Raw genomic sequence first — 23252 nt, 5'->3', positions numbered from 1 at the left:
AGACATATTGGTTTGCTTAACCCACCACCTATTTTTAAAACACAAGAGGCATTCATGTAAAGGAGTTTGACCCAAGAAATAAAAACATCTCCAAATCCAAAAGCACTCATCGTTTCAAACAAGAACTCATGGTCCACTCTATCGAATGCTTTTTCTTGGTCCAGAAATAGAAACCCAAAATCCACTTCATTTAATTTTGAAAACTCCAACATGTCTCTAATCATGAAAATATTGTCATAAATTGTCCTTTCTGGAATGCAATAGGATTGGTCTTGGTGAATTAAATCTCCCAGTACAGTTTTTAGCCTATTTGCCAAAGCCTTAGCTATTAGCTTATATTCGGTCGTTAAAATTGACACAGGTCTCCAATTTTTAAGATCACTCAAGTCGCCTTTTTTTGGTAATAATGTTAGGACTGCCCTTTGACAACTTGTGGGAAGGCGTTTTTCTTTAAAACACTCAAGGACCACTTCATAAAAGTCTTTTCCCATGTATTTCCACATTGCTTTGTAAAAGTCCACTGATAGTCCATCTATTCCAGGTGCTTTACCCGGTTTCATCTGTTTGACGGCATCAGTTAACTCATCCAACGAAACTAAACTGTCCAAGCTCTTACTTTGTGTTTTAGTCAGAGTAGGCAGCTGCTTCAGTAGCTGTGAAACACATTCCTTATCTGTCCGTTCTTTTTTATACAATTCTGAATAAAAATCCACTGCAATCCTTCTCATTTGCATTACATCAGAAGTCTTATGTCCATCAGTTGCTTTCAAACAATACATTTCATTTTGCTGTTTTGACACTTTTTCTAAATTAAAAAAATATGCAGTGGGAGCATCCATCTCATGTACAGACACAAACCGAGATCTTATCAGGGCACCTTTAGCCCGCACATGCAACAAATGTTCTAGATCTTGTTTCTTTTCATATAAAATACCATCCGAAGATGTATTCGAGTTCTGAATCATACCAGATGTAATGTTAAAGATTTCTTGTTCTATTTCAGAAATCTTTTGTTTTATTTCCCTTGTTGCAAAGCATGTATACTGCTGACAGAAAATTTTAATTTGTGTCTTTCCTATCTCCCACCACTGTATCAAATTATCAAATTCATTTTTTTTAGAAACCCATTCATTCCAAAACAATTCAAATTTTTCATAAAAACCCCTTTCTTTCAACAATGCAACATTAAATTTCCAATAAGGACTTTTAAAATTAGACTGTGTCAAAGCAATATTGACTGTAACAAAATGGTGATCTGATAGACAACATGGAAAGATATTACACCCCATTACTCTGTTATTTTCAGTACTCTTGACATAAAGCCTGTCAAGTCTTGCTACACTTATCCTTCCCTGTGAAACTTTTGTCCATGTAAATTGTTTCGTCTCTTTATTCCTATCTCTCCATATATCTACTAGATCATTCTGAAATATAATGCTTTTCAAGAGAGAGGCCGATACAGGATGTGGTTCCTCATTATTCCTATCTAAAAGAAAATTAAGAGTACAATTCCAATCGCCTCCAATAATTAAAACCCCATCCAAAACATTACTTTTTAAAAATCCTTCCAATTTTCTAAACATAATTATTCTATCTGACCCTTTATTAGGAGCATAAATATTTATGAAAACAAACAACTGATTTTTAACCTCAGCTTTTACCATTAAAATCCGCCCTTTCTCAATTTCTATTTGTGATAAAATATTAACATCAAGATGAGCTGAAAATAAAATCGCTACACCTGCGCTAACATTAGTGCCATGGCTAAAACATATTTTTCCTCCCCACCACCTATTTAAATCAGATTCAATTTTGGTTTCACTATGCGTCTCTTGTAAATATATTACTTCAGCATCTTTAAGCCTAAGAAATTCATTCAATAATGCTCTTTTTCCACCATCTCTCAACCCGTTAATATTTAAAGATCCTAATCTAAGAATCTGCATAGCAGGGAAGAGAGAAAAAGAAAGGAAAACAAGACAGAAAGGCAAAACAAAAGTAGAGATAGAACCCATAGCCATGTGCTTTATTTTTTCCCTTTCAAACGTTTCACATTCTCTTTTTGGGCTTTACGTACAGTTGCTAGAAACTTTTTCAGCCGAAATCTTTTTTGTTTTGAAATGATATCATAGCTAACCGTCTTCTGCGCTATCAGCACTGACTTAATAAACTTATTAACATCGGGGAAATGTTTTAGAACATCAACCTTTTTCCCTTTAGTTGCATCCAGAAATTCATTTAACTCCTCGACAGAATATACGTCATCCAAAGACTGACTATAATCTATCTCCGAAACCTCCGAACAATTATCACAATCCTCCATCAGTTCTTCATCACTAATTTCATTTTCCACAAACGTACTAGACTGAGACTCGCTAAAACTCAGTTGTTCCTTATCACCATAAGCAAACTCAACATCATCCTTCAAAACATTCGGGCCTACAGCATTGTCACCAGCTCGCATAGATGAAATAAACTCACTCACCTCTGACTTTGAACTTGAATCTAAATCACTCTGCTCGGCTGTACAGGTCCGAGGAATCCCGCTGGGCTCACCTGCAGAAACCTCCGAATCCTTTACATTAATCCCGCTTGTCTTTTGTTTTTTTTCCGGAATCACTACCTCTTCTACCAATATAGGCCGTTTTTCATTCTCTGGACTTTCATTAGCTTTTCTTTGACCGTTTTGCTCTTCATCATTCCCATCATTTTTTCCATTTTCTGAGCGTTTCTTATGCGGACACGTGAACTTCTTATGTCCTAAATCACCGCATTCAAAGCAACGCAAACTTTCTGTCGTTGCAAAAATCATATAGGAACTGTCACCATGTTGAATGCGAAACGAGATATCCAAAGTCGGTGATTGCGCGTTTAGAAACATGAACACTTGTCTTCGAAAGGACAACACATGTTTTAAAGCTGCATTTTTACACCCGAGCGGGACCATTTTAATCGGTCCAGCAAACTTTCCGAACCGACTCAGTTCCTTTGTAATTTGCTCATTAGAAATGAATGGAGGCGCGTTTGAAATGGTAATCTTTGTAGCAGGTGCACGCAAAGGCATTACTTGTACCAGAGTGTCGGAAACAACAATTCCTCTTTCAACAAGGCTGTTTACGAGTTTTTCATCTTTAAGAAACACCACTACAGCCTTATTCATTCTAGAAGCTGATGCTATATTTTCGTGCCCTACAATTTCGCCCATTGCTAGAAGCACGTCTTCAACCGTAAACGCTTGATCCGAAAACACTTTGCATCCATTCTTGATAGAGAAACCCGACGTTCCCTCACCTGAGGGAGACGCCATGGTTTCCCTTATCAAAGAAAGAATTATTTTGATGCTTTCCTTAAACTAATAAACTAAACCAAAACGTGAAAAATCATACAAAACATAAATAGAAAAAAAGAAATATAGGAAAAAAAAAGAAATAACCTTGAAAATCAATTCAAGCGTGCAGCTCTCACACCAAACTTCCACTCCCCACATGCAATCCACACCGAGAGAGAGAGAGAGAGAGAGAGAGAGAGAGAGAGAGAGAGAGAGAGAGAGAGAGAGAGAGAGAGAGAGAGAGAGAGAGAGAGAGAGAGTGAAACACACATGCACATACACAACATGCACATACATGCTAGCTGGATGTGGCCTTGCATCTTGCATTCGGTTTGGATGGGTTAATGATGGTCAATGAGTGATGTGTTTTCAAGGCAAGCTGTTGTTCATCAATAAGGCAACGACATGTGTTTCCAATAGGCAACCTTCCCGCTTTCTCCGAGGAGATCGTTACTAGGAGACATAGCCCATAAGAGAAATAGAGAGACTGACAGATAGGTTTTTATTTGTTACATACACTGTTATATGGCAGTGAAATGTAAATCTGGCAATAGTGAAACTAACAATGTGCAAAATAAATGATGTTAACACTAGAAAAAGTGCAGTGTGTAGCATTATACTAAGGAACACTAAACCATAGTGGAGTGGATGTGTCCATGTTGAGGAGTCTGATGTCCTGAGGAAACCGTTTTAGCCATCAGACTGCGGAAGCATCTGCTTGAAGTGTTTGTGTGTGCATACATGCATGTTTGTGCTGTGAGCTCTACTAACATTGTGCAGTTTAAACATTTAGAGGTGCAACAGAGATTATTTGTATTTCTGGTATGTGTTGGGGTTTTTGTTACAGCAGGATATATAAAAAATGACAGTAGAAGATCATAACTGGCTAATGCACAGAGAGTTCCCTTTGAGGGCTAAAGGACCTTAACGTCTCTTTCTCACAGTCTGTTTTCTTATTCACTTCTGCTATTCCTCACCTGCTTGTCATAATTTCAAATTTATTATGTTTTCACCCTTCATCGCCTCTCCTGCACTTTTTTTGTGCTTCTGCAACTACATATGGATTAGGATTTATTCTTTTCAAGATCATTTATTTACATTTATGCATATGACAGACACTTTTATACAGTGCTATATTCAAGCTATTATCAGTATATCAATATGTGCTTTCCCTGGGACACAGCTTTTTACACTCCTAATGCAATGCTTAACCAACTAGGCTGCATGATCCATATGTCTCTGTCTCTTGGTCTGCCCTCTCTCGACAATTATTTCCAATGCAACTTAAATTAATCAGGTTGTTTGTTTTATGTACATGGCAGTTTTTCTTCATCTATGGCTTAGCATGTGTCAGCTGCAAATTCATAGGAAGGCTAAACAGGAAATGCCCTTAGGGGTGTGGGGGTTCCTCACTGGATATACACACGGGCACATGTACAAGGAAGATATATAAAATATGTCAGTTTATGAATGCTTACCTATATTTACTTTCAAAGAGTTTTGTCAACATCCTGTTTGTCCACTCCATCATTTTCTTCACTCTTTGCCATACACTCCTCCTCCATTCTGCCTCACAATGCTCTTACCTAAAAGGAAATCTGAAACATCTGGACTTTTCACTTAATCGAATGGACGTTATTTACTGTTTTCAAGTTGGATTTAGGACAGTTATGGAAAATTGAAATACTTCATGATAAAATGTCTTTGACAAGTCATTTCTTCACGTAAACTTCACATTAATGAATTCGGAGCTTTGGTAGTTGAGTGATGTCAGCCCACGCACCCAAGAGAGCACACTACACACTGCTTCCCACGACCTGAGACAAAAATCCGTCAGAAATTTCCTTTCTTTACTTTTCTATTTTCGCCTCCCTGCTGTTGATTTTAAACAAGGAGTGGAGTTTTAGATTGAGCCCACAGGGGAACTTCTACCACATGTATGTGTGTCTGTGTTTAGGGATTGTACTGTGCACATCTGGAGGGAAGAGGGGAGGGGTGATCCATGCCTGAACTCTGAGATAGGCTATGGTGTGTGTGTGCGCGCGTGTGTAATCTGCAGCAGATGACTTTTGGGGGATGAGAGGGTCTAAAGAAAGCTAAAGTTTCCTCGGTTAAAGCCACTGCTTCGATCTGCATGGACATCTCAGCTAAAATGGCGATCCAAGTGTGCTGTAGTTAAATGCTAACTAAATGTCTTTCATCAAACAGTGTTGGATCCGTAATGGTTGCATTAAATCATTTGCATCCAAGGAGGAATTTGGCGAAACTTGAATGCAACAAAGGAATGCGTTGATTTGTTAAACGTGTTGTTTTGCGCTCCAGTGGAATGGCATATTGGTTTTACTGCAGTTTTCTTTTGTCCTGCGGTGGAGTGCTGATATTTTTTGCGCCTGTTTGCGCAGTTTGTCCCGAGCGATGCGATTGCCAGCACGCGCAGCATATCGTTTGTGCAAACCGCGGTCTGCGCGCGGTGCCCAAAGCGCCGCACGTAGAGCGCGCGGGGGACGTTCGAGTTCTCGGCCTCGCGGGAAACTTCATTCACAACCTCAGCGCGTTTGACTTCACGCGCTATGGCAACCTCATGAGGCTCAATCTCCAATACAACCAAATACGGAATATACACACGAAAGCTTTCGAGAAACTCTCCAAGCTGGAGGAACTCTATTTGGGGAACAACTTGATCTCGACCATAGAATCTGGAACGTTACAGTCGCTTAAAAAATTAACAATATTATACAGTAACAACAATGAAATCAAAGACGTCATTTCTGAATCTTTTAGTCATTTAAATAGTCTTGTCAAACTAAGACTTGATGGAAACGGTATAGAGCTCCTAAAAGAGTCTGTCTTCAAAGGTCTCACAAATTTAATGTTTCTGCACTTAGAATCCAACCAGCTTCGCCATATTGACAGAAATGCGTTTTCCAGACTTAACAAATTACAGTTTTTAAATCTGTCAAACAACAAGCAGACGGAGCTCAGTGATATTTTCACGTTTTCCCATCTGAAGTCCTTGGCTACTCTTCTGCTCGCAGGCAACGACATAAGGTACGTTGGAAATCACGTCTTCGAGAACTTAAAAAGGCTCACGAAATTGTCTTTAAGCCGCAATAAGATATCAAAAGTAGACAACGAGGCGTTGAAAGGACTCTCGCGCCTCAAAGAGTTTGCAGTTGACAGCAACGAGCTGACAGAGATACCTGCAGGTCTACTGGATCCACTCGAGCGCATTGAACATCTCGACTTCAGTGATAACCACATAACCCGAGTGGACCCCGGTGCTTTCAGTTTTCTATCACACTTAAAAACCTTAAAACTGAAAAACAATCTTCTCACGAATCTTTCCGGTGGCATTTTCACCACTAACGGTGTCCTGTTTCACGTGGAGCTGAATGGGAATAATTGGACATGCGACTGCCGAATGGAGAAACTTAAAAGCTGGATGACGCAAGCGCATTCTCAGGGAAAACTGTTGAGCGCATTTGTGCGTTGCCATAGCCCACCTGCATTGGCGGGAAAGTATTTGGACTATGTCAGCCATTCTCAACTGGGTAATCTTAGTGGTTATTGTGAGTCTGCACATCTGTCCCAGCCTATGGAGAGCCGTGGAGTAGTGTTAAAATCATCGGTTCTCAAAGAGAGTAAAGGAAAGAAGAATGTGGGGATCCAAGGAGATGAAGGAAAGCAAGGGCCTGCAACAACCATGGGGAGAAAGAAGAGGAGGAAATTAGCTAGCACAAGGCCTCGACCTACAACTGAAGATTCTGGGAATGTGAGGAAAACAGGCTTGTCAATAGCATACAGCACTGATTTATTGACTACCAAGGCAACTCTATTGACAGCTGACAGTATGCACAACCACAGCAACAACCAAGAGGACGTGACCCACTTTCCTTTCACCTCAAACCAACAGGAACAGTTTAACCTGCCCCTACAAGAAAGATTGAAGCATCACGACTCACAAACTGCAGTGATTACAGATGCTTGTCAATTCAACCGTCACTCCATCCTTAATGTCAGCGTGGAAGATGTCACATCCAATACGGCCACAGTACGCTGGAGCACAGCTCCCGACATGGAACTAGTTAATGGGAAAGAACTCACATTCCGTATTTTATTTGACCGTTTCGGTCACGCTTTTCGTTTCCCACGCTATGTTTACACAGATGGATCTGACAGGGCTGTGACCCTCCAGGAGCTATGCCCGGACTCCACCTATATCACCTGTGTGGAGAGTGTGGTGGGTGGGGCTTTGTGCCAGGTAGCTCCTCGAGATCACTGCACTGGATTTGTAACCCTTTCACCCTCACTGAAAAGTGAGGTCAACATGCAGCTCATCACAGTTGTAGCTCTGGCAGCCAATGCACTGCTTCTCCTCGTGGTGGGTGGAGTCTGGCTGGGGCGCTTGGTAAAGAGGAGGATGAAAAGCAGGAAATCATCTGCACATGCTCATGTCCGTCACATGTACTCTACCAGATATCCGTTTCGTTCTGCCATGGCCACTACCTGCGTGTCTTCTGAATTCAGTGGGTACCAGAGTGGCAGACAGCTGGCTGCTGAAGAAGGTGACCTCATTCAGTTCCCCGGTGAACGTTTCTTTGACAACAGCCCTGTACGAAGGGATGATGATGCCATAATGCTTAGATACTCTGATTAGATGAGATGCTCTTGTGTATTTGTGTATCTTGTAAACCTTACAATGACTATTGTCGGGTTATTTTTTTGTTTTAGACATTTTTTGCATTTTGGCACTAATGATAAGTAACTACTACATTATAATCATTCAAATTTGGTTTTCAAGGACATGCAAATGGAGGAAAGTGATTTTCTCAACCAGTCTTTCATATTGTTTGTGAAATCTTTCTTTAACCAGATTCGGACGGGATTAGTTTTACAGGGGGACCTCTGAGAAAATCGTGCTTCTCAGAGGTCCTCTGTGTTTTTAATCCCGTCCGAATCGGCCATGTCTGTGTTTTTCTCTGAGGACCTCCGTAAGAATTCCAGAGCAATTTACCTACTGTTTTTCGCCGAACTCAGAGGTCCTCTGAGAAATGTAATCCCGTCCGGATGCAAATGTCTGTGTTTGCCCGCAATATCTTTTGAAAACGCGGTTCATTTCGTGTTTTGGCCACCGTGATCTGCCGTAAAGTCTTACTAATGCGCGTATATTGTATTTCCTGAGTCCCATTCATTCAGATATGGATGTTTTTTCGCATTCGGCAAAATAAAATAATTAAATCAAGACGAGCTGAATATCAAACACTGTTAAGACTGGCCACTGTAATATCAGTAACGTTATAAGAAACTCCGTTCAAAGTTCTTCAACTCCGGAATGGTAATGTTAATTAATAAAGATAATAAATTGTTATTAATCATTATTTCTTCATTTCTTTGGGTTTATTATAAGCAGACAGTTATATAAAACACGTAGGCTAACGTTACTTTAGTAGGATTTGTATATTTTATTTTGATTTGTTAAAATTAAATTAATACATTACATGTTCTTTCATAATTTTACATTTAAAGCAAAATATTAAACATTACAAACACGCGTATCCAGAGCACGTGCTCTTCTGCAACGCCCAAATGCATGAAACAAACACTCCCATCTCTGGAATAGCCTGCATCATTTTAATCCTGTCCGAATCGGTACATAAAATCACAGACGTCCTGGGGGACACGTTGAAACTCAAACGTTGTTTGGAAAACTAATCCCGTCCGAATAGTGCTTTTCTCATGTCTTTCTTCCTTTCTTTCTTTCTTTCTTTTTTTCTTTCTTTCTTTCTTTCTTTCTTTCTTTCTTTCTTTCTTTCTTTCTTTCAGCTGCTGGTTGGCATGTATTCCAGACATTGTTCACGTATTTGATTTCTTTTGTACTTTGTGCAAATATACTGAAGTATTTCAGGCATGTATAGTGCTTGATAAATTCAAGCTCAAAATAGGCATTTCATTAAACAAACATTTATTTAAAATAAAAGAACTTAACTTCATATAATATCTTAAAGTATCGTTTTGTATGTAATGGGTGTGTTTTGTGTGTATACCGAACTAGACTGCACAAATATCCTAATTATGTTTGTACTAAAAATGATGTGACGTAAAATGCAAATTACGCATACATCTAACCAGTAGAGGGCGCAATAAACCAAGTTTTCACAAAGTTGACACAGTCACTATCATGTTGTTGGTCGGACATGAATTAAACCCAAAGTGATAATGATAAAAATAACTAAAACTATAATTATAGTAATTATAATAATAATTATTATTATTATGATTATAATAATAATATTATTATTATTATTATTATGATTAATAACAATTATTATTATTATTATTATTATTATTATTTTACAAATTCTAGTTTTTGCAGACACTAATGATACACACTTGAGTTGTGAAGGGTTTTGCAGCGATGCCACAGATAAAGCATGTTTGGTTTTGATCTGACATTTTATTATTATTATTATTATACAAATTCTAGTTTTTGCAGACACTAATAATACACACTTGGGTTGTAAAGGGGTTTGCAGCGATGCCACAGATAAAGCATGTTTGGTTTGGATTTGATCTGACATTTTATTAAGTGTTGTGAAATATTTGGAGTGAGCTATGAGAAAAGGCAGAAACAGGCGAAGATAATAAGTGCTTTTAATAAAAATGGCCACAAAAGGGTACAAAAATAGATAAACATTTTCAGAAAACTGTACATGCATAACGCAGTTAAAACCTGCACGATTTACAAATTTTTTTGCACGTGTCCAAATTTCATAGTACACAGTAGGCTATGTATAGCCATACGTGAAGGCTTTATCAAGCATTTTGTTAAGAGATGACACAAGCTTGCATGTCATTTCCAGGAAATGTCCATATTGACATTTTGATTGTCATCAAGCCAGCAAGTGTGAAATGATTCATGTCATATTGTTATAAAAATACTGCTAGACATTTTGCTATGTGATTAGATAATTGCACACAATGCAGATGATGCATTTATAATGCTTGCTCCATTTTAAACGATGGATTGTTATTCGCATGTATTGCATCTTTGTTAGTATGTGTAATCCAAAATTCACATGGGATTTTCTTAGTTCTTTCATGGGTAATGTGATGCATACTATTTTTTAACAGATGATCATTTGACAATATTTACAGTAACAACTTTACTGCATCATCGTACATTTATAAAACTAAAGACTCCTATTTACAATTACAAGTTGCCCTGATTCAATGCCTTAAGTTTTAGAATATCCAAGCGCTATCAAAGCATTTACACTTAAAGTGGCCAAAAGAGAGAGAGAGAGAGAGAGAGAGAGAGAGAGAGAGAGAGAGAGAGAGAGAGAGAGAGAGAGAGAGAGAGAGAGAGAGAGAGAGAGAGAGAGAGAGAGAGAGAGAGAGAGAGAGAGAGAGAGAGAGAGAGAGAGAGAGAGAGAGAGACACATGCATACACACCTCGCACACACACTCCAGGAGTGTCCCTGAGAAAGAGGAGCTTAAAAAAGCAAGGAGTGTGAGAAATAGACAGAGAGGCATGAACAGAGTGAGAAACTAAAAAAGGAAACCAAAGTTAGTGTTTAAGAGAAGCCAGTTTGTTTTCCAGCACTGTAATCAAAGATCAAACCCCTGGAAAATCCATCTGACCCTTAGTTGATTACCTGAGATGTCAAGAGACAGATATATAAAGAGACATATGAAATGTTTAATACTTAAAGATCACACATGTGTTGGGTGCAATAATAAACCTAAGCCTCAAATTCACATGGCTCTCGTGACCATCTTTATAGTTGTGTGGTGTTAGCACGGTGTGAGTGTGTAGTAAGGTGACTGTGTGATAGGGTGGTGCTTGATGTTGAGATGCTGTTGTGTTGGATGGCATGTTGCTGGACAGGACTTCCTGTTGGACTACTCACTCCACCTAAACATAAATTATTAAAAAGATAAATTATATTAAATTGTAAGTGATAAAAGATTGTGTTTGATGGGATCATTCATACTCACTCTGTGTTTCTCGCTGTCTCACAGAGACAGGACAGTCTTTATGTGCAAGCAGAATTTGCTTCAACTGAGTGACTTCTGTCTTGAGGGACGTCACTTCATCCTGAGAAAAAAAAGAATGTGAATGTGTACATGAATGCAGTGAACCAGAACTATGAATTATATATCATACTGCATCCCAGTGAGGATGTAGGTCAAACGTACCTGTAGCTGTAAGTTTGTGTGAGTAAGCTCCTCAGCTTTTCTCTCCAATGACGACACCCAGACTTTTCTCTTCTGTCTGCATCGTGTAGCTGCAGCTCTGTTTCTTTCCAGAAACTTGCGTCGGCGCTCATCCGGGTCGTCTTCCGCTGTCCGCCTTCGTCTGCCCCCAGTCGCCGGTGGAGGAGATTTCGGACAGTGTGTCTGTTTCGGTGCAGAAGACGACATCTGTAAAACACAAACAAAGCCGAGTTATGTTAAATAGTTGGACCAAACATTAAAATGATAATAAATGATTGTGGTCACACCTGTGCAGGTATTGGCTGATGTGAAAGGGGAGGAGGAGTCTGTTGGGAGGAGCAAGGATGCAAGTGCACAGGTGGAGAGTGGTGAGCGTGGCTGTGATGTGATTGGTCTTGGCTTTGATGTTGATGCGTAAGTCTTTGTGGCGATTGGTTGTGGAGGTGCTGCTGGTATGCGCGATGATGAGGTGCAGATTGTAAATGCGACACTGGCTGCTGCTGTGGGGACATCATCATGTGGCAGAGAGGATTCTGACTGCCGTTGGAAACTGCAGGTTGGGTGTGGCTTGGTATGACCTTTGACCTCTAAAGGATTACAGAGCATGAGAGATGGGTCACTGTCAACCTCTTAACTCATGGTTGAACATTCACAGGGACATACAGTAAATATACACACATGAGTGCGCATTGTAGTTTATTATTAAAAACGGAAAACCATGCCTTTTTTGTAGACTACAATGTGCCTTTAAAGGGACATTCAACTTTTTTTTAAATATGGTAATTTTCCAGCTCCCCTAGAGTTAAACATTTGATTTTTAACGTTTTGGAATCCATTCAGCTGATCTCCAGGTCTGGCGCTAGCAATTTTAGCATAGCTTAGCACAATCCATTGAATCTGATTAGACCATTAGCATTGCGCTAAAAAATAACCAAAGAGTTATTTTAATTTAATAATTTTCCTATTTAAAACTTGACGCTTCTGTAGTTACATTGTGTACTAGAAATTAAAAGTTGCAATTTTCTAGGCAGATATGGCTAGGAACTATGCTCTCATTCTGGCGTAATAATCAAGGACTTTGCTGCTGTAACATGGCTGCAGCAGGTGTAGTGATATTACGCACTGCCCGAAAATAGTCCCCTGCCATTAAAAGTAACCAAGGGGATTATTTTCGGGGCAGTGCGTAATATCACTACGCCTGCTGCAGCCATGTTACAGCAGCAAAGTCCTTGATTATTACGCCAGAATGATAGTATAGTTCCTAGCCATATCTGCCTAGAAAATTGCAGCTTTTAATTTTCTGTCGGTCTTCTTCGTACACGATGTAACTACAGAAGAGTCAAGTTTTAAATAGGAAAAATATGGAAAGTCTTTGGTTATTTTTAGCGCAATGCTAATGGTCTAATTAGATTCAATGGATTCTGCTAAGCTATGCTAAAAGTGCTAGCGCCAGACCGGAGACCAGCTGAATGGATTTCAAAACAGTAAGAATCAAATGTTTTACTCTAGGGGAGCTGGAAAATGAGAATATTTTCAAAAAAAGTGGAATGTCTCTTTAAAGGCACATTGTAGCCTACAAAAAAGGCACGGTTTCCCGTTTTTAATAATTAACTACAATGTTTAAAAAAAAAGTAGAGTGTCCCTTTAATGAGTGTTTCTAAGGTTTCCGATGTATGGTGATTGGTGCGATTACGTTCACAGTGGATCTACAAAGACACCTTTGAAACATCAAATGAAAACCAGATCAACCTAAAACCTTTGAAATTCTATCTCATCCACTTCATGTAAGACTCCTGCATGTTTGAACATATGTGTGTGTGTTTTTACATTTCTAACATATGCAATCTATGATAAATCTGCCTTGCTGATGAATGCAGTTTTTTAATTGGTTAAACAACAATGTTGCCTATTTTACATGTGTATGTGCTCATGTGTGTGTGTTTGAATTGGATAATTTAATCAAGATGTCTACATTAGTTACAGAGCACTGTGGGATAAGTAACCCCTCTCTGACGTGTAATGTTTCTATAGAGACATCATAATCCTGTAACCATGGAGTCAAACAAAGTGAGAAAGTATTGGAGGTTGTACCTGAAGGGAGGGGCGAGCGCTAGGGTGAGCTGGGCCTGGTATGCCAATTATACTGGGGTTCATAGACAACTGTGCATCCATCTATCGTTTCAATAATATCAATAACAAAATAATGATCAATAATAACATCATATTTAATGAAATGGATTACAATTCTGTGCACTAAAAATGTACTTTAAAAAGTTAGCAAGAGTTAGAAATGTTTGTTATCTGGATGTTATTTGTGTGTGAGAGAGAAAGAAAGAGAAGGTGAGATAGAGAGTGCTTTCCTTACGCTCATTGTTGATGTCCCAGGCATTGTGTTGGCCACAGAGTGTGTCTGTCTGCTGTGTAGACAGCTGGGTGGTGATCTAAAATCAGTCAGAGGGATACAAGGGCGTAGATAAGGGTCTAAAATTCTCTACAAACAATGCCATTATGATTGTTTATCCTGCTTTAAAAAATGAAAAAGTTAGGAGCAAGACTCTTAACTGCTAGAGGAAAGATTTTGGGTTTGAAAGTAATAAAAAGTACACTAGAAATAAAGGTACAAATGCTGTCACTTGGGACGGTACCTTTTAAAAAGGTCCTAGTGCACCATTTTAGTACAGATAGGGTGAATTGCCCTAAAATGAGACCATTTTTTTAAAGACTTCTGTGAAATGCGCTTCTTATTTGACTGGACATTTGATAGGTAATGTGATTTTTTTTATTTTTGTGATGTCATAGTTTCACTGGGATTTAGGTATTTTTAGGGGACCTACAAGGAAGGGTCCCACTTTAGGACATTCACGAATAAAGTTGTTAAAGCCCTAAAGAAATAAAGTAATGTGAACAAAAGTACATTTACCTTAAAATTTCTAGTAATTGCAATATAATTCAGCAGGTTGATTAAACTTAGTTTAAAGTTGATTTAACTTGAAATAAATTGTAATATTAATCGCTCTGATTCAAAGATTTTTAATTAATTTATATTGCTTTTATTGTTATAATAAATGGTATTATAACACAAAATTCACAACTGACTATGGGGTGGTTTCCCGGACAGGGATTAGCTTAAACCAGGACTAGGCATTAGTTAAATTAGGATATTTAAGTCATTTTTAAAAACAAAATTTATAAATTAACACTACTGGTCACAATTTCTTTGTGTGGTTTATGGTTAAAAAAACACATTATTTTCCACATACCATACATTTTTGTAGCTTTGGATATCTTGCTTTCCTCAAACACACTGATTTTTGTAGAAAACTCATCGATCTGAAAAGTGCTGTGTCCCTGATTGGCCAGCTAATCTGTACGTTTTGATTGGCCTGAATACCTCTGACGTCAGCCGGAAATGTGAAGCTCCTTACCATGTTTGAAAGATTCGCACACAATATAATGCTAACATTAACGTAAGCCGAAAGTATACAAGGGACGTCCGCGTAGAGCATGTTTGTTTGATTCCTGTTCTTTGTTGTCTTGTTGTTTGTTCTAAACTGTGTTTGCAATGGTGGATCAGTTACTTTTCTTCATCTATCCTAATGTTTTAATGTACTGTAAATGTCGCCAAATCAGTGCTGCCCTGACAGCCTGGTAGACTAATAATTTGAATAAGAAATAATTTGTATTGCGTGTAGTGTCGAACGCGGCCACTCGCGTGTAGCCGCGGGGAGTATACCCGAAAAGCTGCGCGGACGTGTGAGCGCGCGAGCCGGACGCGGACGCGGAAAAAGGTATATCCCGGCCTTTACAGTTAACTTACAGGCTGTGAATCCAAGCCGGAGAAATTATGATAATGTCGGTCTTGTCTACATCACCAATCCCAGGAAGTAAACTGTTGCCTACAATCCGTGTGTTTGTTGTAGTTCAGGAAAAGAGATTTACATTAGAAACGATAACTTGCGTCATTGTGGGATATGGACCTTTGCATATTGTTAACATACTAATACACACTTAAAGGAGACATATCATGCTAAATCCATTTTCTTAGCTCTTAAATGCATTTTGTTGTATATTTGTAGTGTTTATAAGTACATAAAAGTTGAAATTAGTCTCTTCAGGTGCTTTGTTGATATCTTTATATTCTTTTTTGGTCATATTTTCCAACCTGTTCTGATTTTTCTATTATCTATTACGTTTTTTGAACAATTACGTCACAGTATTTGCAGCAAAACTGTCAAATAAGGACATCGACTCCCAGCCCAACACTTCGAGCAATCCGCCATTTTCTATTTCTCGCTGCGATATTGTAGTCCAAGCTCAAGGATGCAGAAGTTACGAGAGCGTAAGAAATGTACCCATATCTGTGGGTAAAGTCATTTTTGTGTGCCCGAAGCACTTCAAGGATAACTAATTCACCAATCTCCACCAGTATAAAGAATGATTTGCCGATAGACTTCGTCTGATTGAGGGGTCAATTACTTCTTTCTTTGGAGACGACGAGCAGAGCACTTCGGTAAGCTGTAAATAACTTAAAAAAAGTAAAGTACACGATGGTCATGGTTTAGCAGTGCCGTTTCTCAATCCGAAGGCTGGAGCCTGCGGAGATCACTTTTTGGTCATCAAGCCTGGTTTAATTAAGTTAACTGAGCATTAAATTTGCAAGTCATGAGCACATTACAACAACTTACGATTAACTAAGAATAATAGTCAACTTTATAATTGTTAATATTCTGAAATAAGACCGTCTTGATGACGTATGCAGCCTAGAAATGCGACCTCTGGAGGCTGCAGCCTCACACCATTGCGATACCTCCATATGAAGACGTTGTTCTGCAGGTTCGTCGTCTTCATTTTCATCTCGCTCCGTTTCTTACTCTGGCTCGAACATGTAAGGCTGGATGGACAAGTCTTCCGTTGTTGACATTTTGTGAATAACGAGTGAATAAAAAGTTTCTGTGCCGCTAGATAATCGTATCTCTGCCATAAAACTACAAAAATGGCCGAACGGGGTGGAGTTTAACCGAGTGTCACCTCTGCAACCTGTAGAGGGGGCAGGGTATGACGTGCATTTAAAAAGACAGCACCAAAATGAGTTGCTCTCAGATGCACATCAGAAAAGGGGTGAAAAGGGGGCCTGTGGAGCTATAATAATGAGGAATTCAGACCCAAGCATTGCAGTTTCGCTTTATATAGACCTCAAATAGATGATTTATATGTAAAAAGGACAGGCTTAAAAGCATGATATGTCTGCTTTAAGGGGATCGCACACCAGCCGCGCCGCGCCGTTCTAAAAAAAATCGAACACATTGTTTTCTATGAGTATACACACACCGGCGCCGCCAGGTGACGCCTGTCCGTGCCGCCCAGCTGTGACTTTGCTCAAATCCTGTGAAGTTGCTCAAATCCCTGACAGCGCCACTCACATAGTTTAACATTAAATAACATCATATTTGTCCCAAATCATTAACGATTAACATTGGCTGCTAACATATATTTTGCATTTTAAAGTAGACGCTATCTGACGAAGCTCGCGCTATTTAATGTGCATTTCCAGTTTACAATACCTCCGAGTTGTCCTAGACGCGACGCGGCGCTACGCTGAGCTGCGTGGCCGGTGTGCGATCCCCTTTACACACAAAATAAAATGTAAAATCGTATATCGGAGGATAGTTGCTCTTTTAAATTAACTTAGATTTTCAAAATATCGAGTGTTGTTTACATAAAAGTGTTTAAGTAAAGACAATATCTGGGTTAACAGTGTATGTACTTTTCAGGTTCCAGTATGTACTTCTACAGTACAAATGTGTACTTTTGAGGTACCAATATGCACATAGGTACAAATGTGTACTTTTTGAAAAGGTACCGTCCTGAGTAACAACTATTGTACCTTCTTTCTGAGAGTGTACTGCAAGTCGCTTTGGTTTAGAGCATCTACAAAATGCATAAATGTAAGTGTTATTGTAAACTCACTGTTTATTAGAAGTGCAGTATGTGGCAGTGCATTGGGACTGGGGCTGTGAGCTGTGTGTGTGGAGCTGGTTCTGGTTTAGATGGGCCAGAGCGCACTGTTGAAACGAATGATGTTGACCAGGTGGAGCTCGTGTCTCATTGTGAGGCTGGTTCTGACTTGATGCTTGCAAAGGAAAGTTCTGTAAACAAGAGAACAATTATAAACAGATCAAATCATTTATATACTTTCTTTTTCCTCATCTCTATCTGTCTGTGCTCTTATTGACCCTTTTGGACCAATTTTGTGTATATACAGTATACAAGAACCCATGATGATCTATGAGTATACATGATCTCATTTACAGTCTACCAGCACACATACTGTACACTCAAGCACACAGAAACACGTTTTATACAAAATTACAGTATGCTTTTATTTTATTTTTAATAACACTACATTAATTGCCTAGAGTTTTATTCAGATTACTGAAAGTTTCTCTCACCGGTTTGGTGCCCTCTACCTCCTGTGATTGGTTAAGCTCAAGATCATTAAAGAGACCTACTTCCTCACAATCCTGTAAGAAACGGGTTGGAGTTGGAGTCTGATCTGCATATAAAACAGTGAACACACATTTCAGTAATGCAAACAGCCTATAGAGCCAACAAGAAAATAGCTTTGGCAAATGGTCATTTTATTCAAGATATATAAAATAAGTGAACATACAGAGGAAGAATATAATGAGATGATTTATTCGTTTTACATTTTCTAATGTCAATGTCTGCAATACCGAACACGTTTAAACACTGTGTCATATACTATATTGTAATTTAATTTATAAACTTTACATTTTATGTGTTTATGAAAAGTTTATGAAAATTAAAGTGCTGGAATAGAATTAGTTAAAGGTATAGAATATGTAGAATAAAAGAGTTTAATATGTAATAGTAATTTAGTAAAGCAAACATACAGTATATTTTTATATGATTTGAGGTTAAAGAATATAGACTAAACATGTAAACCGAGTAGGCCGAAGAGATTTCTCAAGGTCATATTGTGAAAACTTTAGATCAGTAGATCGGTATCACATATCCTTTTGGCATTTTAAACAAATGCAGAAGAACGGCCTTCTTCTCAAAGTCATGGGCAGAGGTTGTCTAAAGTGCTAACCTATCTTTTGACATGCTGCAAAAATGTTACAATTTAACCTTGTGTCATGAACATGAGCCTGATTTTACTCTTGTTGTTTTGGTAATTTAAAGGTAGTCTAAACTAAGCTGTTTTCTCAGGACTACCATGAAAGGGGTCGGAGGGTTTTGTTTTTTATGTAAATGTTTCTGTCGCTGCAATGATGGCTCACAGACCCCAAAGGTCAAAGGTCAGGCTGATGTTTATATGTCAGACATTGGGTTTCCAGGGTAACAGACATTGTCTAAAACCTAAATTAGAGGAGATGGAGAGCATGATCTATCATGACATATGGGTCAATGACAACACAAGCACATAAAAGACATAGTAAAAAATATTTTAAAAACCGATGTAATTTTTTTGTCATAAACAATTTGTTTAAAACGTTTTGTTTATTGAACAATATTTCTGTATATATATTTTTGATATCTTCATTTAAAAAGTCAGGTGGTACAACCAATCATTATCTATTTGACAGATCCCTGTGTCAGGCTGATTGTTATTTAAAGGAGCATTTAACCCGTAGAAACATTCATCTTTATTGAAAGTGTGTCATATTTGTAGTTGAAATGTAACATGCATTTAGAATTTAGTGCCTATTTGACCGAGAAAAGGGGTGTTAGTCTCACCCCCTCAACAAAGATATTGGACTTCCTTCTTTCAGTGATGCAAAGCGATGATTTTTACATCATTGACAGAAGGAAGTGCAACACTGAAATCTGTATTTCTCCTGTCTCAGAGGCAACTGAGGAAATGATGCATGACCATTCAAAAACATGACTGGGGTTCTAACTATACAAAGCTTATAATGCAAATGGGTGAAGTGTCCCTTTCATAGTGGTATTTAAAATTATAATCCTGGAAATAGTTTAAAAATGTAAAACAACTAACATTTGAGAACTTAAAATTTAAGAACAATAATTACATAATAATAACAATTATAGACAATCGTAGCTTGCATTTATTAAAACTAGGAAAATGATTAGCTTATTAAAATTATTTAGCTTATTATTTTGTTTTACGGGCATTCATAGCAGTTGCACCCTTTCACCATTTAGACTTTGAGTACGAGGGTAATAAATATTTATATCAGGGGGCTTTCGACCTTTTTAAGGTTCCTGGTGGATGCAGGGACCCCATTACATTGTAAAAACTGAGTGTTTCAATTCAACCATAATGTATATGTCTACTGTAAGCTACTTTATATACAAAGTAAATACAATATGGTACTGTAAGCATGATATTTTATTATTAATTGAAGTTGACTCACCTGAAAGTATATTGTCACACTTAATAGAAGGAAATTTGAGTGTCATCTCATGTTTGTGTCTGTGGATAATAAGGTGATCTTCTCTTTGGAAGCGCTATGAGACAACAACAACAACAACAAAAAATACACATTATGACAATTCTTAATTAGCTCTTTAGAATTTCTTGGCATGTTTAAAATGGAAGAGCTCAGATGCAAAACGCCATCTCCGTCAAAACTGAGATATGCTATTTTCTGAATGCTTTTAGTACGTGTTATGTTCAACAAATAGTATCTCTTCAAATTCACTTTATCCTGGCCTCGGGCCATTCAGAAATACCATTAAACGCCACAACAATTTTTCAGCAAAGTCCTCTTAAGTGCATGAAAGAGGAATTTAATGAATGATGGGTTTTGCAGCAAAAGACCAATGAAATGACTAAAGTAACATTTGTGAAAATATGGCATTTCGATTACCGACTAATAACCTTTTCATTGCATTAAAGTGAAATTACTGAACTTAAGAGCTTGGTAAAAATGCTCATTTACAAGAAAACATGTCAGATGCACTTAGAGGGTTTTGCTTCTGAACTTTTCAATTAGTGTACTTATATTCATTTAAAATATCTGAAGTTTGTGACAGTAAATGAAAAAACATTGCTGCTATTTACAGTATTGGCAGCGGTGACTTACCTGGGAGCATCCAGGAGCATTGCAAACATATGACCTTTCCTGATCAACATTCATCACTGAGACCTACAAAACTAGGCATACACAAAAAAAATTATTGGGTGAATCATTGTAGATTTGTTTCATTTCTCCATATTTCATTCACATTTCCCTGTTTGCCTTTGGATATTTTTCTAACTACTATCGCCTGGGTCAGTCAGTCTCTGTCTCTCTCTTTCTCTCTCTCACACTCACTCGTAAGTTAACAATCTAATATCAGGCAATAGCAATGAGCACCTTCAAAGATACAAGAAAACAAATTAGAAATAATATAAGATGTCAAACACAGACTCATATTATTTTACAGCTTTGTTCGTACTCTGATATCACAAATTATGTCATCAGTCTGTCGTACCTTATAAAAACCTGCTACTCCCCCAGTCATTATCACTCATAACGTGAGCGGCCCTTTGATCACATTGACGTCACCCCATTCATGACATCATCGCCATTGAGTTTAGCCGGGACGATAGTTCGCATTGGCAAGACGAGTTAACGGTGCGCCTGCTGATAACATTTACGGCGCTAAATCAAACCGTCTAACTGGTCTGCAGAATGACGTAATGGCGAAACCGAAGGACTCACGCGGTTCCACGAATTTTACTAAGACAAACACCTGAGATCAGATACCAACCAGAGGCTATATCTATGTGTCAGGTTAAACGAAAATATATTTTAAGTTGCCTGAATTACTGTTAAAACTTTACAGCAAGCTTGTTGGATTCAACTGGCAGATGTCACGTAAGGTCCATTCGGAAAAACATATTTGTCTAAAACAAATGCAGATAGACACGCACACACACACGTGTGCGCCTTGCAATTTAAATAGCCTACATTTAAATTTCAAATAGTCCTAAACCATCTAACTGTCAAACACCAATTCCTCTAAAGCGTGTGACATTCTTTTAAAAGACACTATTCAGATAGTTAAAATGTTTTTCGTTTAACACTTCTTGCCTGTTTGTTTTGTGGTGTCACAGACGCTCAGATAAACATTCAAACAGTTTATGAACATCTCATTGGATAACCGGCACTTTGACAGATACAGTCCAGACTTGACAGAAAAACAACAGCAGTCGCAAAAATCCCACTAACAGTCTATAAAACCCGCGCTCTGCTTGCGTTTTAAAACTGTATGTAGGAGCGCGAGTGTGAAATAGTAATACAAACTTACCCAAACGCGCGCAGACTGAGACTTGCGACGCTCCTCGCGCTCGGACGAAGCACGCTGAAGTGAAACGCGATTACGATATGATCTATTTACAGAAGCATTACATCACCTCACGGTGACGTCACGTGGGATTCCTGAACTTCTAAATCATTGCGGTCCGCTTTTTAAAAGGGGAGGGGTTTCGAGCGCGCGTCCCGCCCCCGAGTGGACGTAGGGGGCGTTCGATTCGTTCATTGGCGCGTTAAGGAAGCGAGGGGAAGTGAGGGCGGCGTTTCCCTCGATGCGTGCTGCGCCAACAGCTGTCTGTAGCCTTGCGCGGGACGGTCCCGATTAGCGAATGGTGTGTGTAAATAGAGAAGAGACAAGACGTAGAACAGGACAAGTGTGAGCGTGTTAGCCCTTGCCTATAGGTTTCCTTACAATTAGGATCAGCACAATGACACGAACAGTAAAGATCGCGGATCGAGGTTATGTCCTCAAATCTTGAGGAAAACTGGCCTGATTGAACAATGTAAAGGCAGATCGACTATCAACAAGAGATGCCATCTAAGGATATTCAATATTAAGTTTTTTGTGCATTTACTTAAAGTGAAGGTGTGAAAGAACGGGGGAAGCAAGAGAGAGAGAGAGAGAGAGGGAGTGATTCATTTGTCTGATCTAACTCAGAACGCTAGTAGATGTTTCCTCAGCAACACAAAAAACAGGAAGTGGTCATGATGTCACATCAAGCCCCAACCTTAGTTGACTCCTACATCTCTGTGCATGAATCATTCACACACATACAAACAATCATACAGACAATGCACCAGAGGGCATGTACCCACAAGACTCATGACATCATCCACGTTTCTCTCATGACATAATTAAAGGAACTGTGTTAATCCTTTTTACCATTTAAAGAATGCGTAATAAATGTGATGACTGCTTTCTAATTTAAATTATTTAGATAAATGACAATAAACAAAATAATAAACCAAAGCAAACTTTTGATATCAAAGCTCTTTAAGGCACTTCTAAATGTTTTACACATTTTATGTCTGATAATGAATAAAGCATATGTTTACATGTTTATATGTGTAACACTGTGTATAATAGAGTTTTGGACATGATCCTTCGCAATGCTTTAATCTTGATCGATTACAGAATCACCATGCATACCGGATAGTAGGGTAATAGTCTAATAAAAACACTCATCTGAAATCTTTGATATTGTTTAATCGAATGAGCTGACCTGGCAGTTCTCATATTTACTAGCATCTGGCATTGACCACTTAAATCTATCTTGTGTGAGGCAGGTGGTTGCATTTACCAACATCTGGCTAGTTTATCGTACTGGCATTATAAGGTACGTCAGAGAGAGAGAGAGAGAGAGAGAGAGAGAGAGAATTGTCTCTACTTGCGTGAGGTTTTTAATTTGAGTCCATGT

General features: G+C 38.5%; 2 protein-coding genes across 3 annotated transcripts; one reads left to right on the top strand and one right to left on the bottom strand.

Moving 5' to 3' along the window:
• Window positions 1-5367: 5367 nt before the first annotated feature.
• Window positions 5368-8189, top strand: tril (TLR4 interactor with leucine-rich repeats). Its single transcript, XM_065289581.2, has one exon. It carries the CDS (start codon window positions 5655-5657, stop codon window positions 7983-7985), a length of 2331 nt encoding a protein of 776 aa, XP_065145653.1. The 5' UTR covers window positions 5368-5654; the 3' UTR covers window positions 7986-8189.
• A 2514-nt stretch (window positions 8190-10703) lies between these two features.
• On the bottom strand, window positions 10704-21905 carry creb5a (cAMP responsive element binding protein 5a). Of its 2 annotated transcripts, XM_065289566.1 has the most exons (11): window positions 21830-21905; window positions 20620-20690; window positions 19948-20041; window positions 17995-18098; window positions 17513-17691; window positions 13911-13986; window positions 13637-13717; window positions 11833-12132; window positions 11528-11752; window positions 11327-11426; window positions 10704-11243 (listed from the first exon to the last, which is right to left on the bottom strand). In XM_065289566.1, exons 2-11 carry the CDS (start codon window positions 20671-20673, stop codon window positions 11107-11109), a joined length of 1350 nt encoding a protein of 449 aa, XP_065145638.1. In that variant the 5' UTR covers window positions 20674-20690; window positions 21830-21905; the 3' UTR covers window positions 10704-11106. The 2 variants fall into 2 exon arrangements, with proteins under 2 accessions (XP_065145638.1, XP_065145643.1); XM_065289571.1 differs by lacking the exon at window positions 13637-13717.
• Window positions 21906-23252: the final 1347 nt, after the last annotated feature.

Source organism: Paramisgurnus dabryanus, chromosome 19, assembly GCF_030506205.2.
Source record: "Paramisgurnus dabryanus chromosome 19, PD_genome_1.1, whole genome shotgun sequence".
NCBI lineage: Eukaryota > Metazoa > Chordata > Actinopteri > Cypriniformes > Cobitidae > Paramisgurnus > Paramisgurnus dabryanus.
Note: the sequence above shows the minus strand (reverse complement) of the source record. Positions and strands in the feature narration are given on the sequence as shown.

What these genes read in the sequence shown, in the direction of transcription:
- tril (XM_065289581.2), top strand. Translation starts at nt 5,655, where the DNA reads ATGGCATATTGGTTTTACTGCAGTTTTCTTTTGTCCTGCGGTGGAGTG.
- creb5a (XM_065289566.1), bottom strand. Translation starts at nt 20,673, where the DNA reads ATGAATGTTGATCAGGAAAGGTCATATGTTTGCAATGCTCCTGGATGC. An exon ending in GCGCTCGCCCCTCCCTTCAG is followed by an intron (nt 12,133 to 13,636) that starts GTACAACCTCCA and finishes GTAATCCTTTAG; the next exon opens with AGGTCAAAGGTCATACCAAG. An exon ending in GAGACAGCGAGAAACACAGA is followed by an intron (nt 11,244 to 11,326) that starts GTGAGTATGAAT and finishes ATTTATGTTTAG; the next exon opens with GTGGAGTGAGTAGTCCAACA.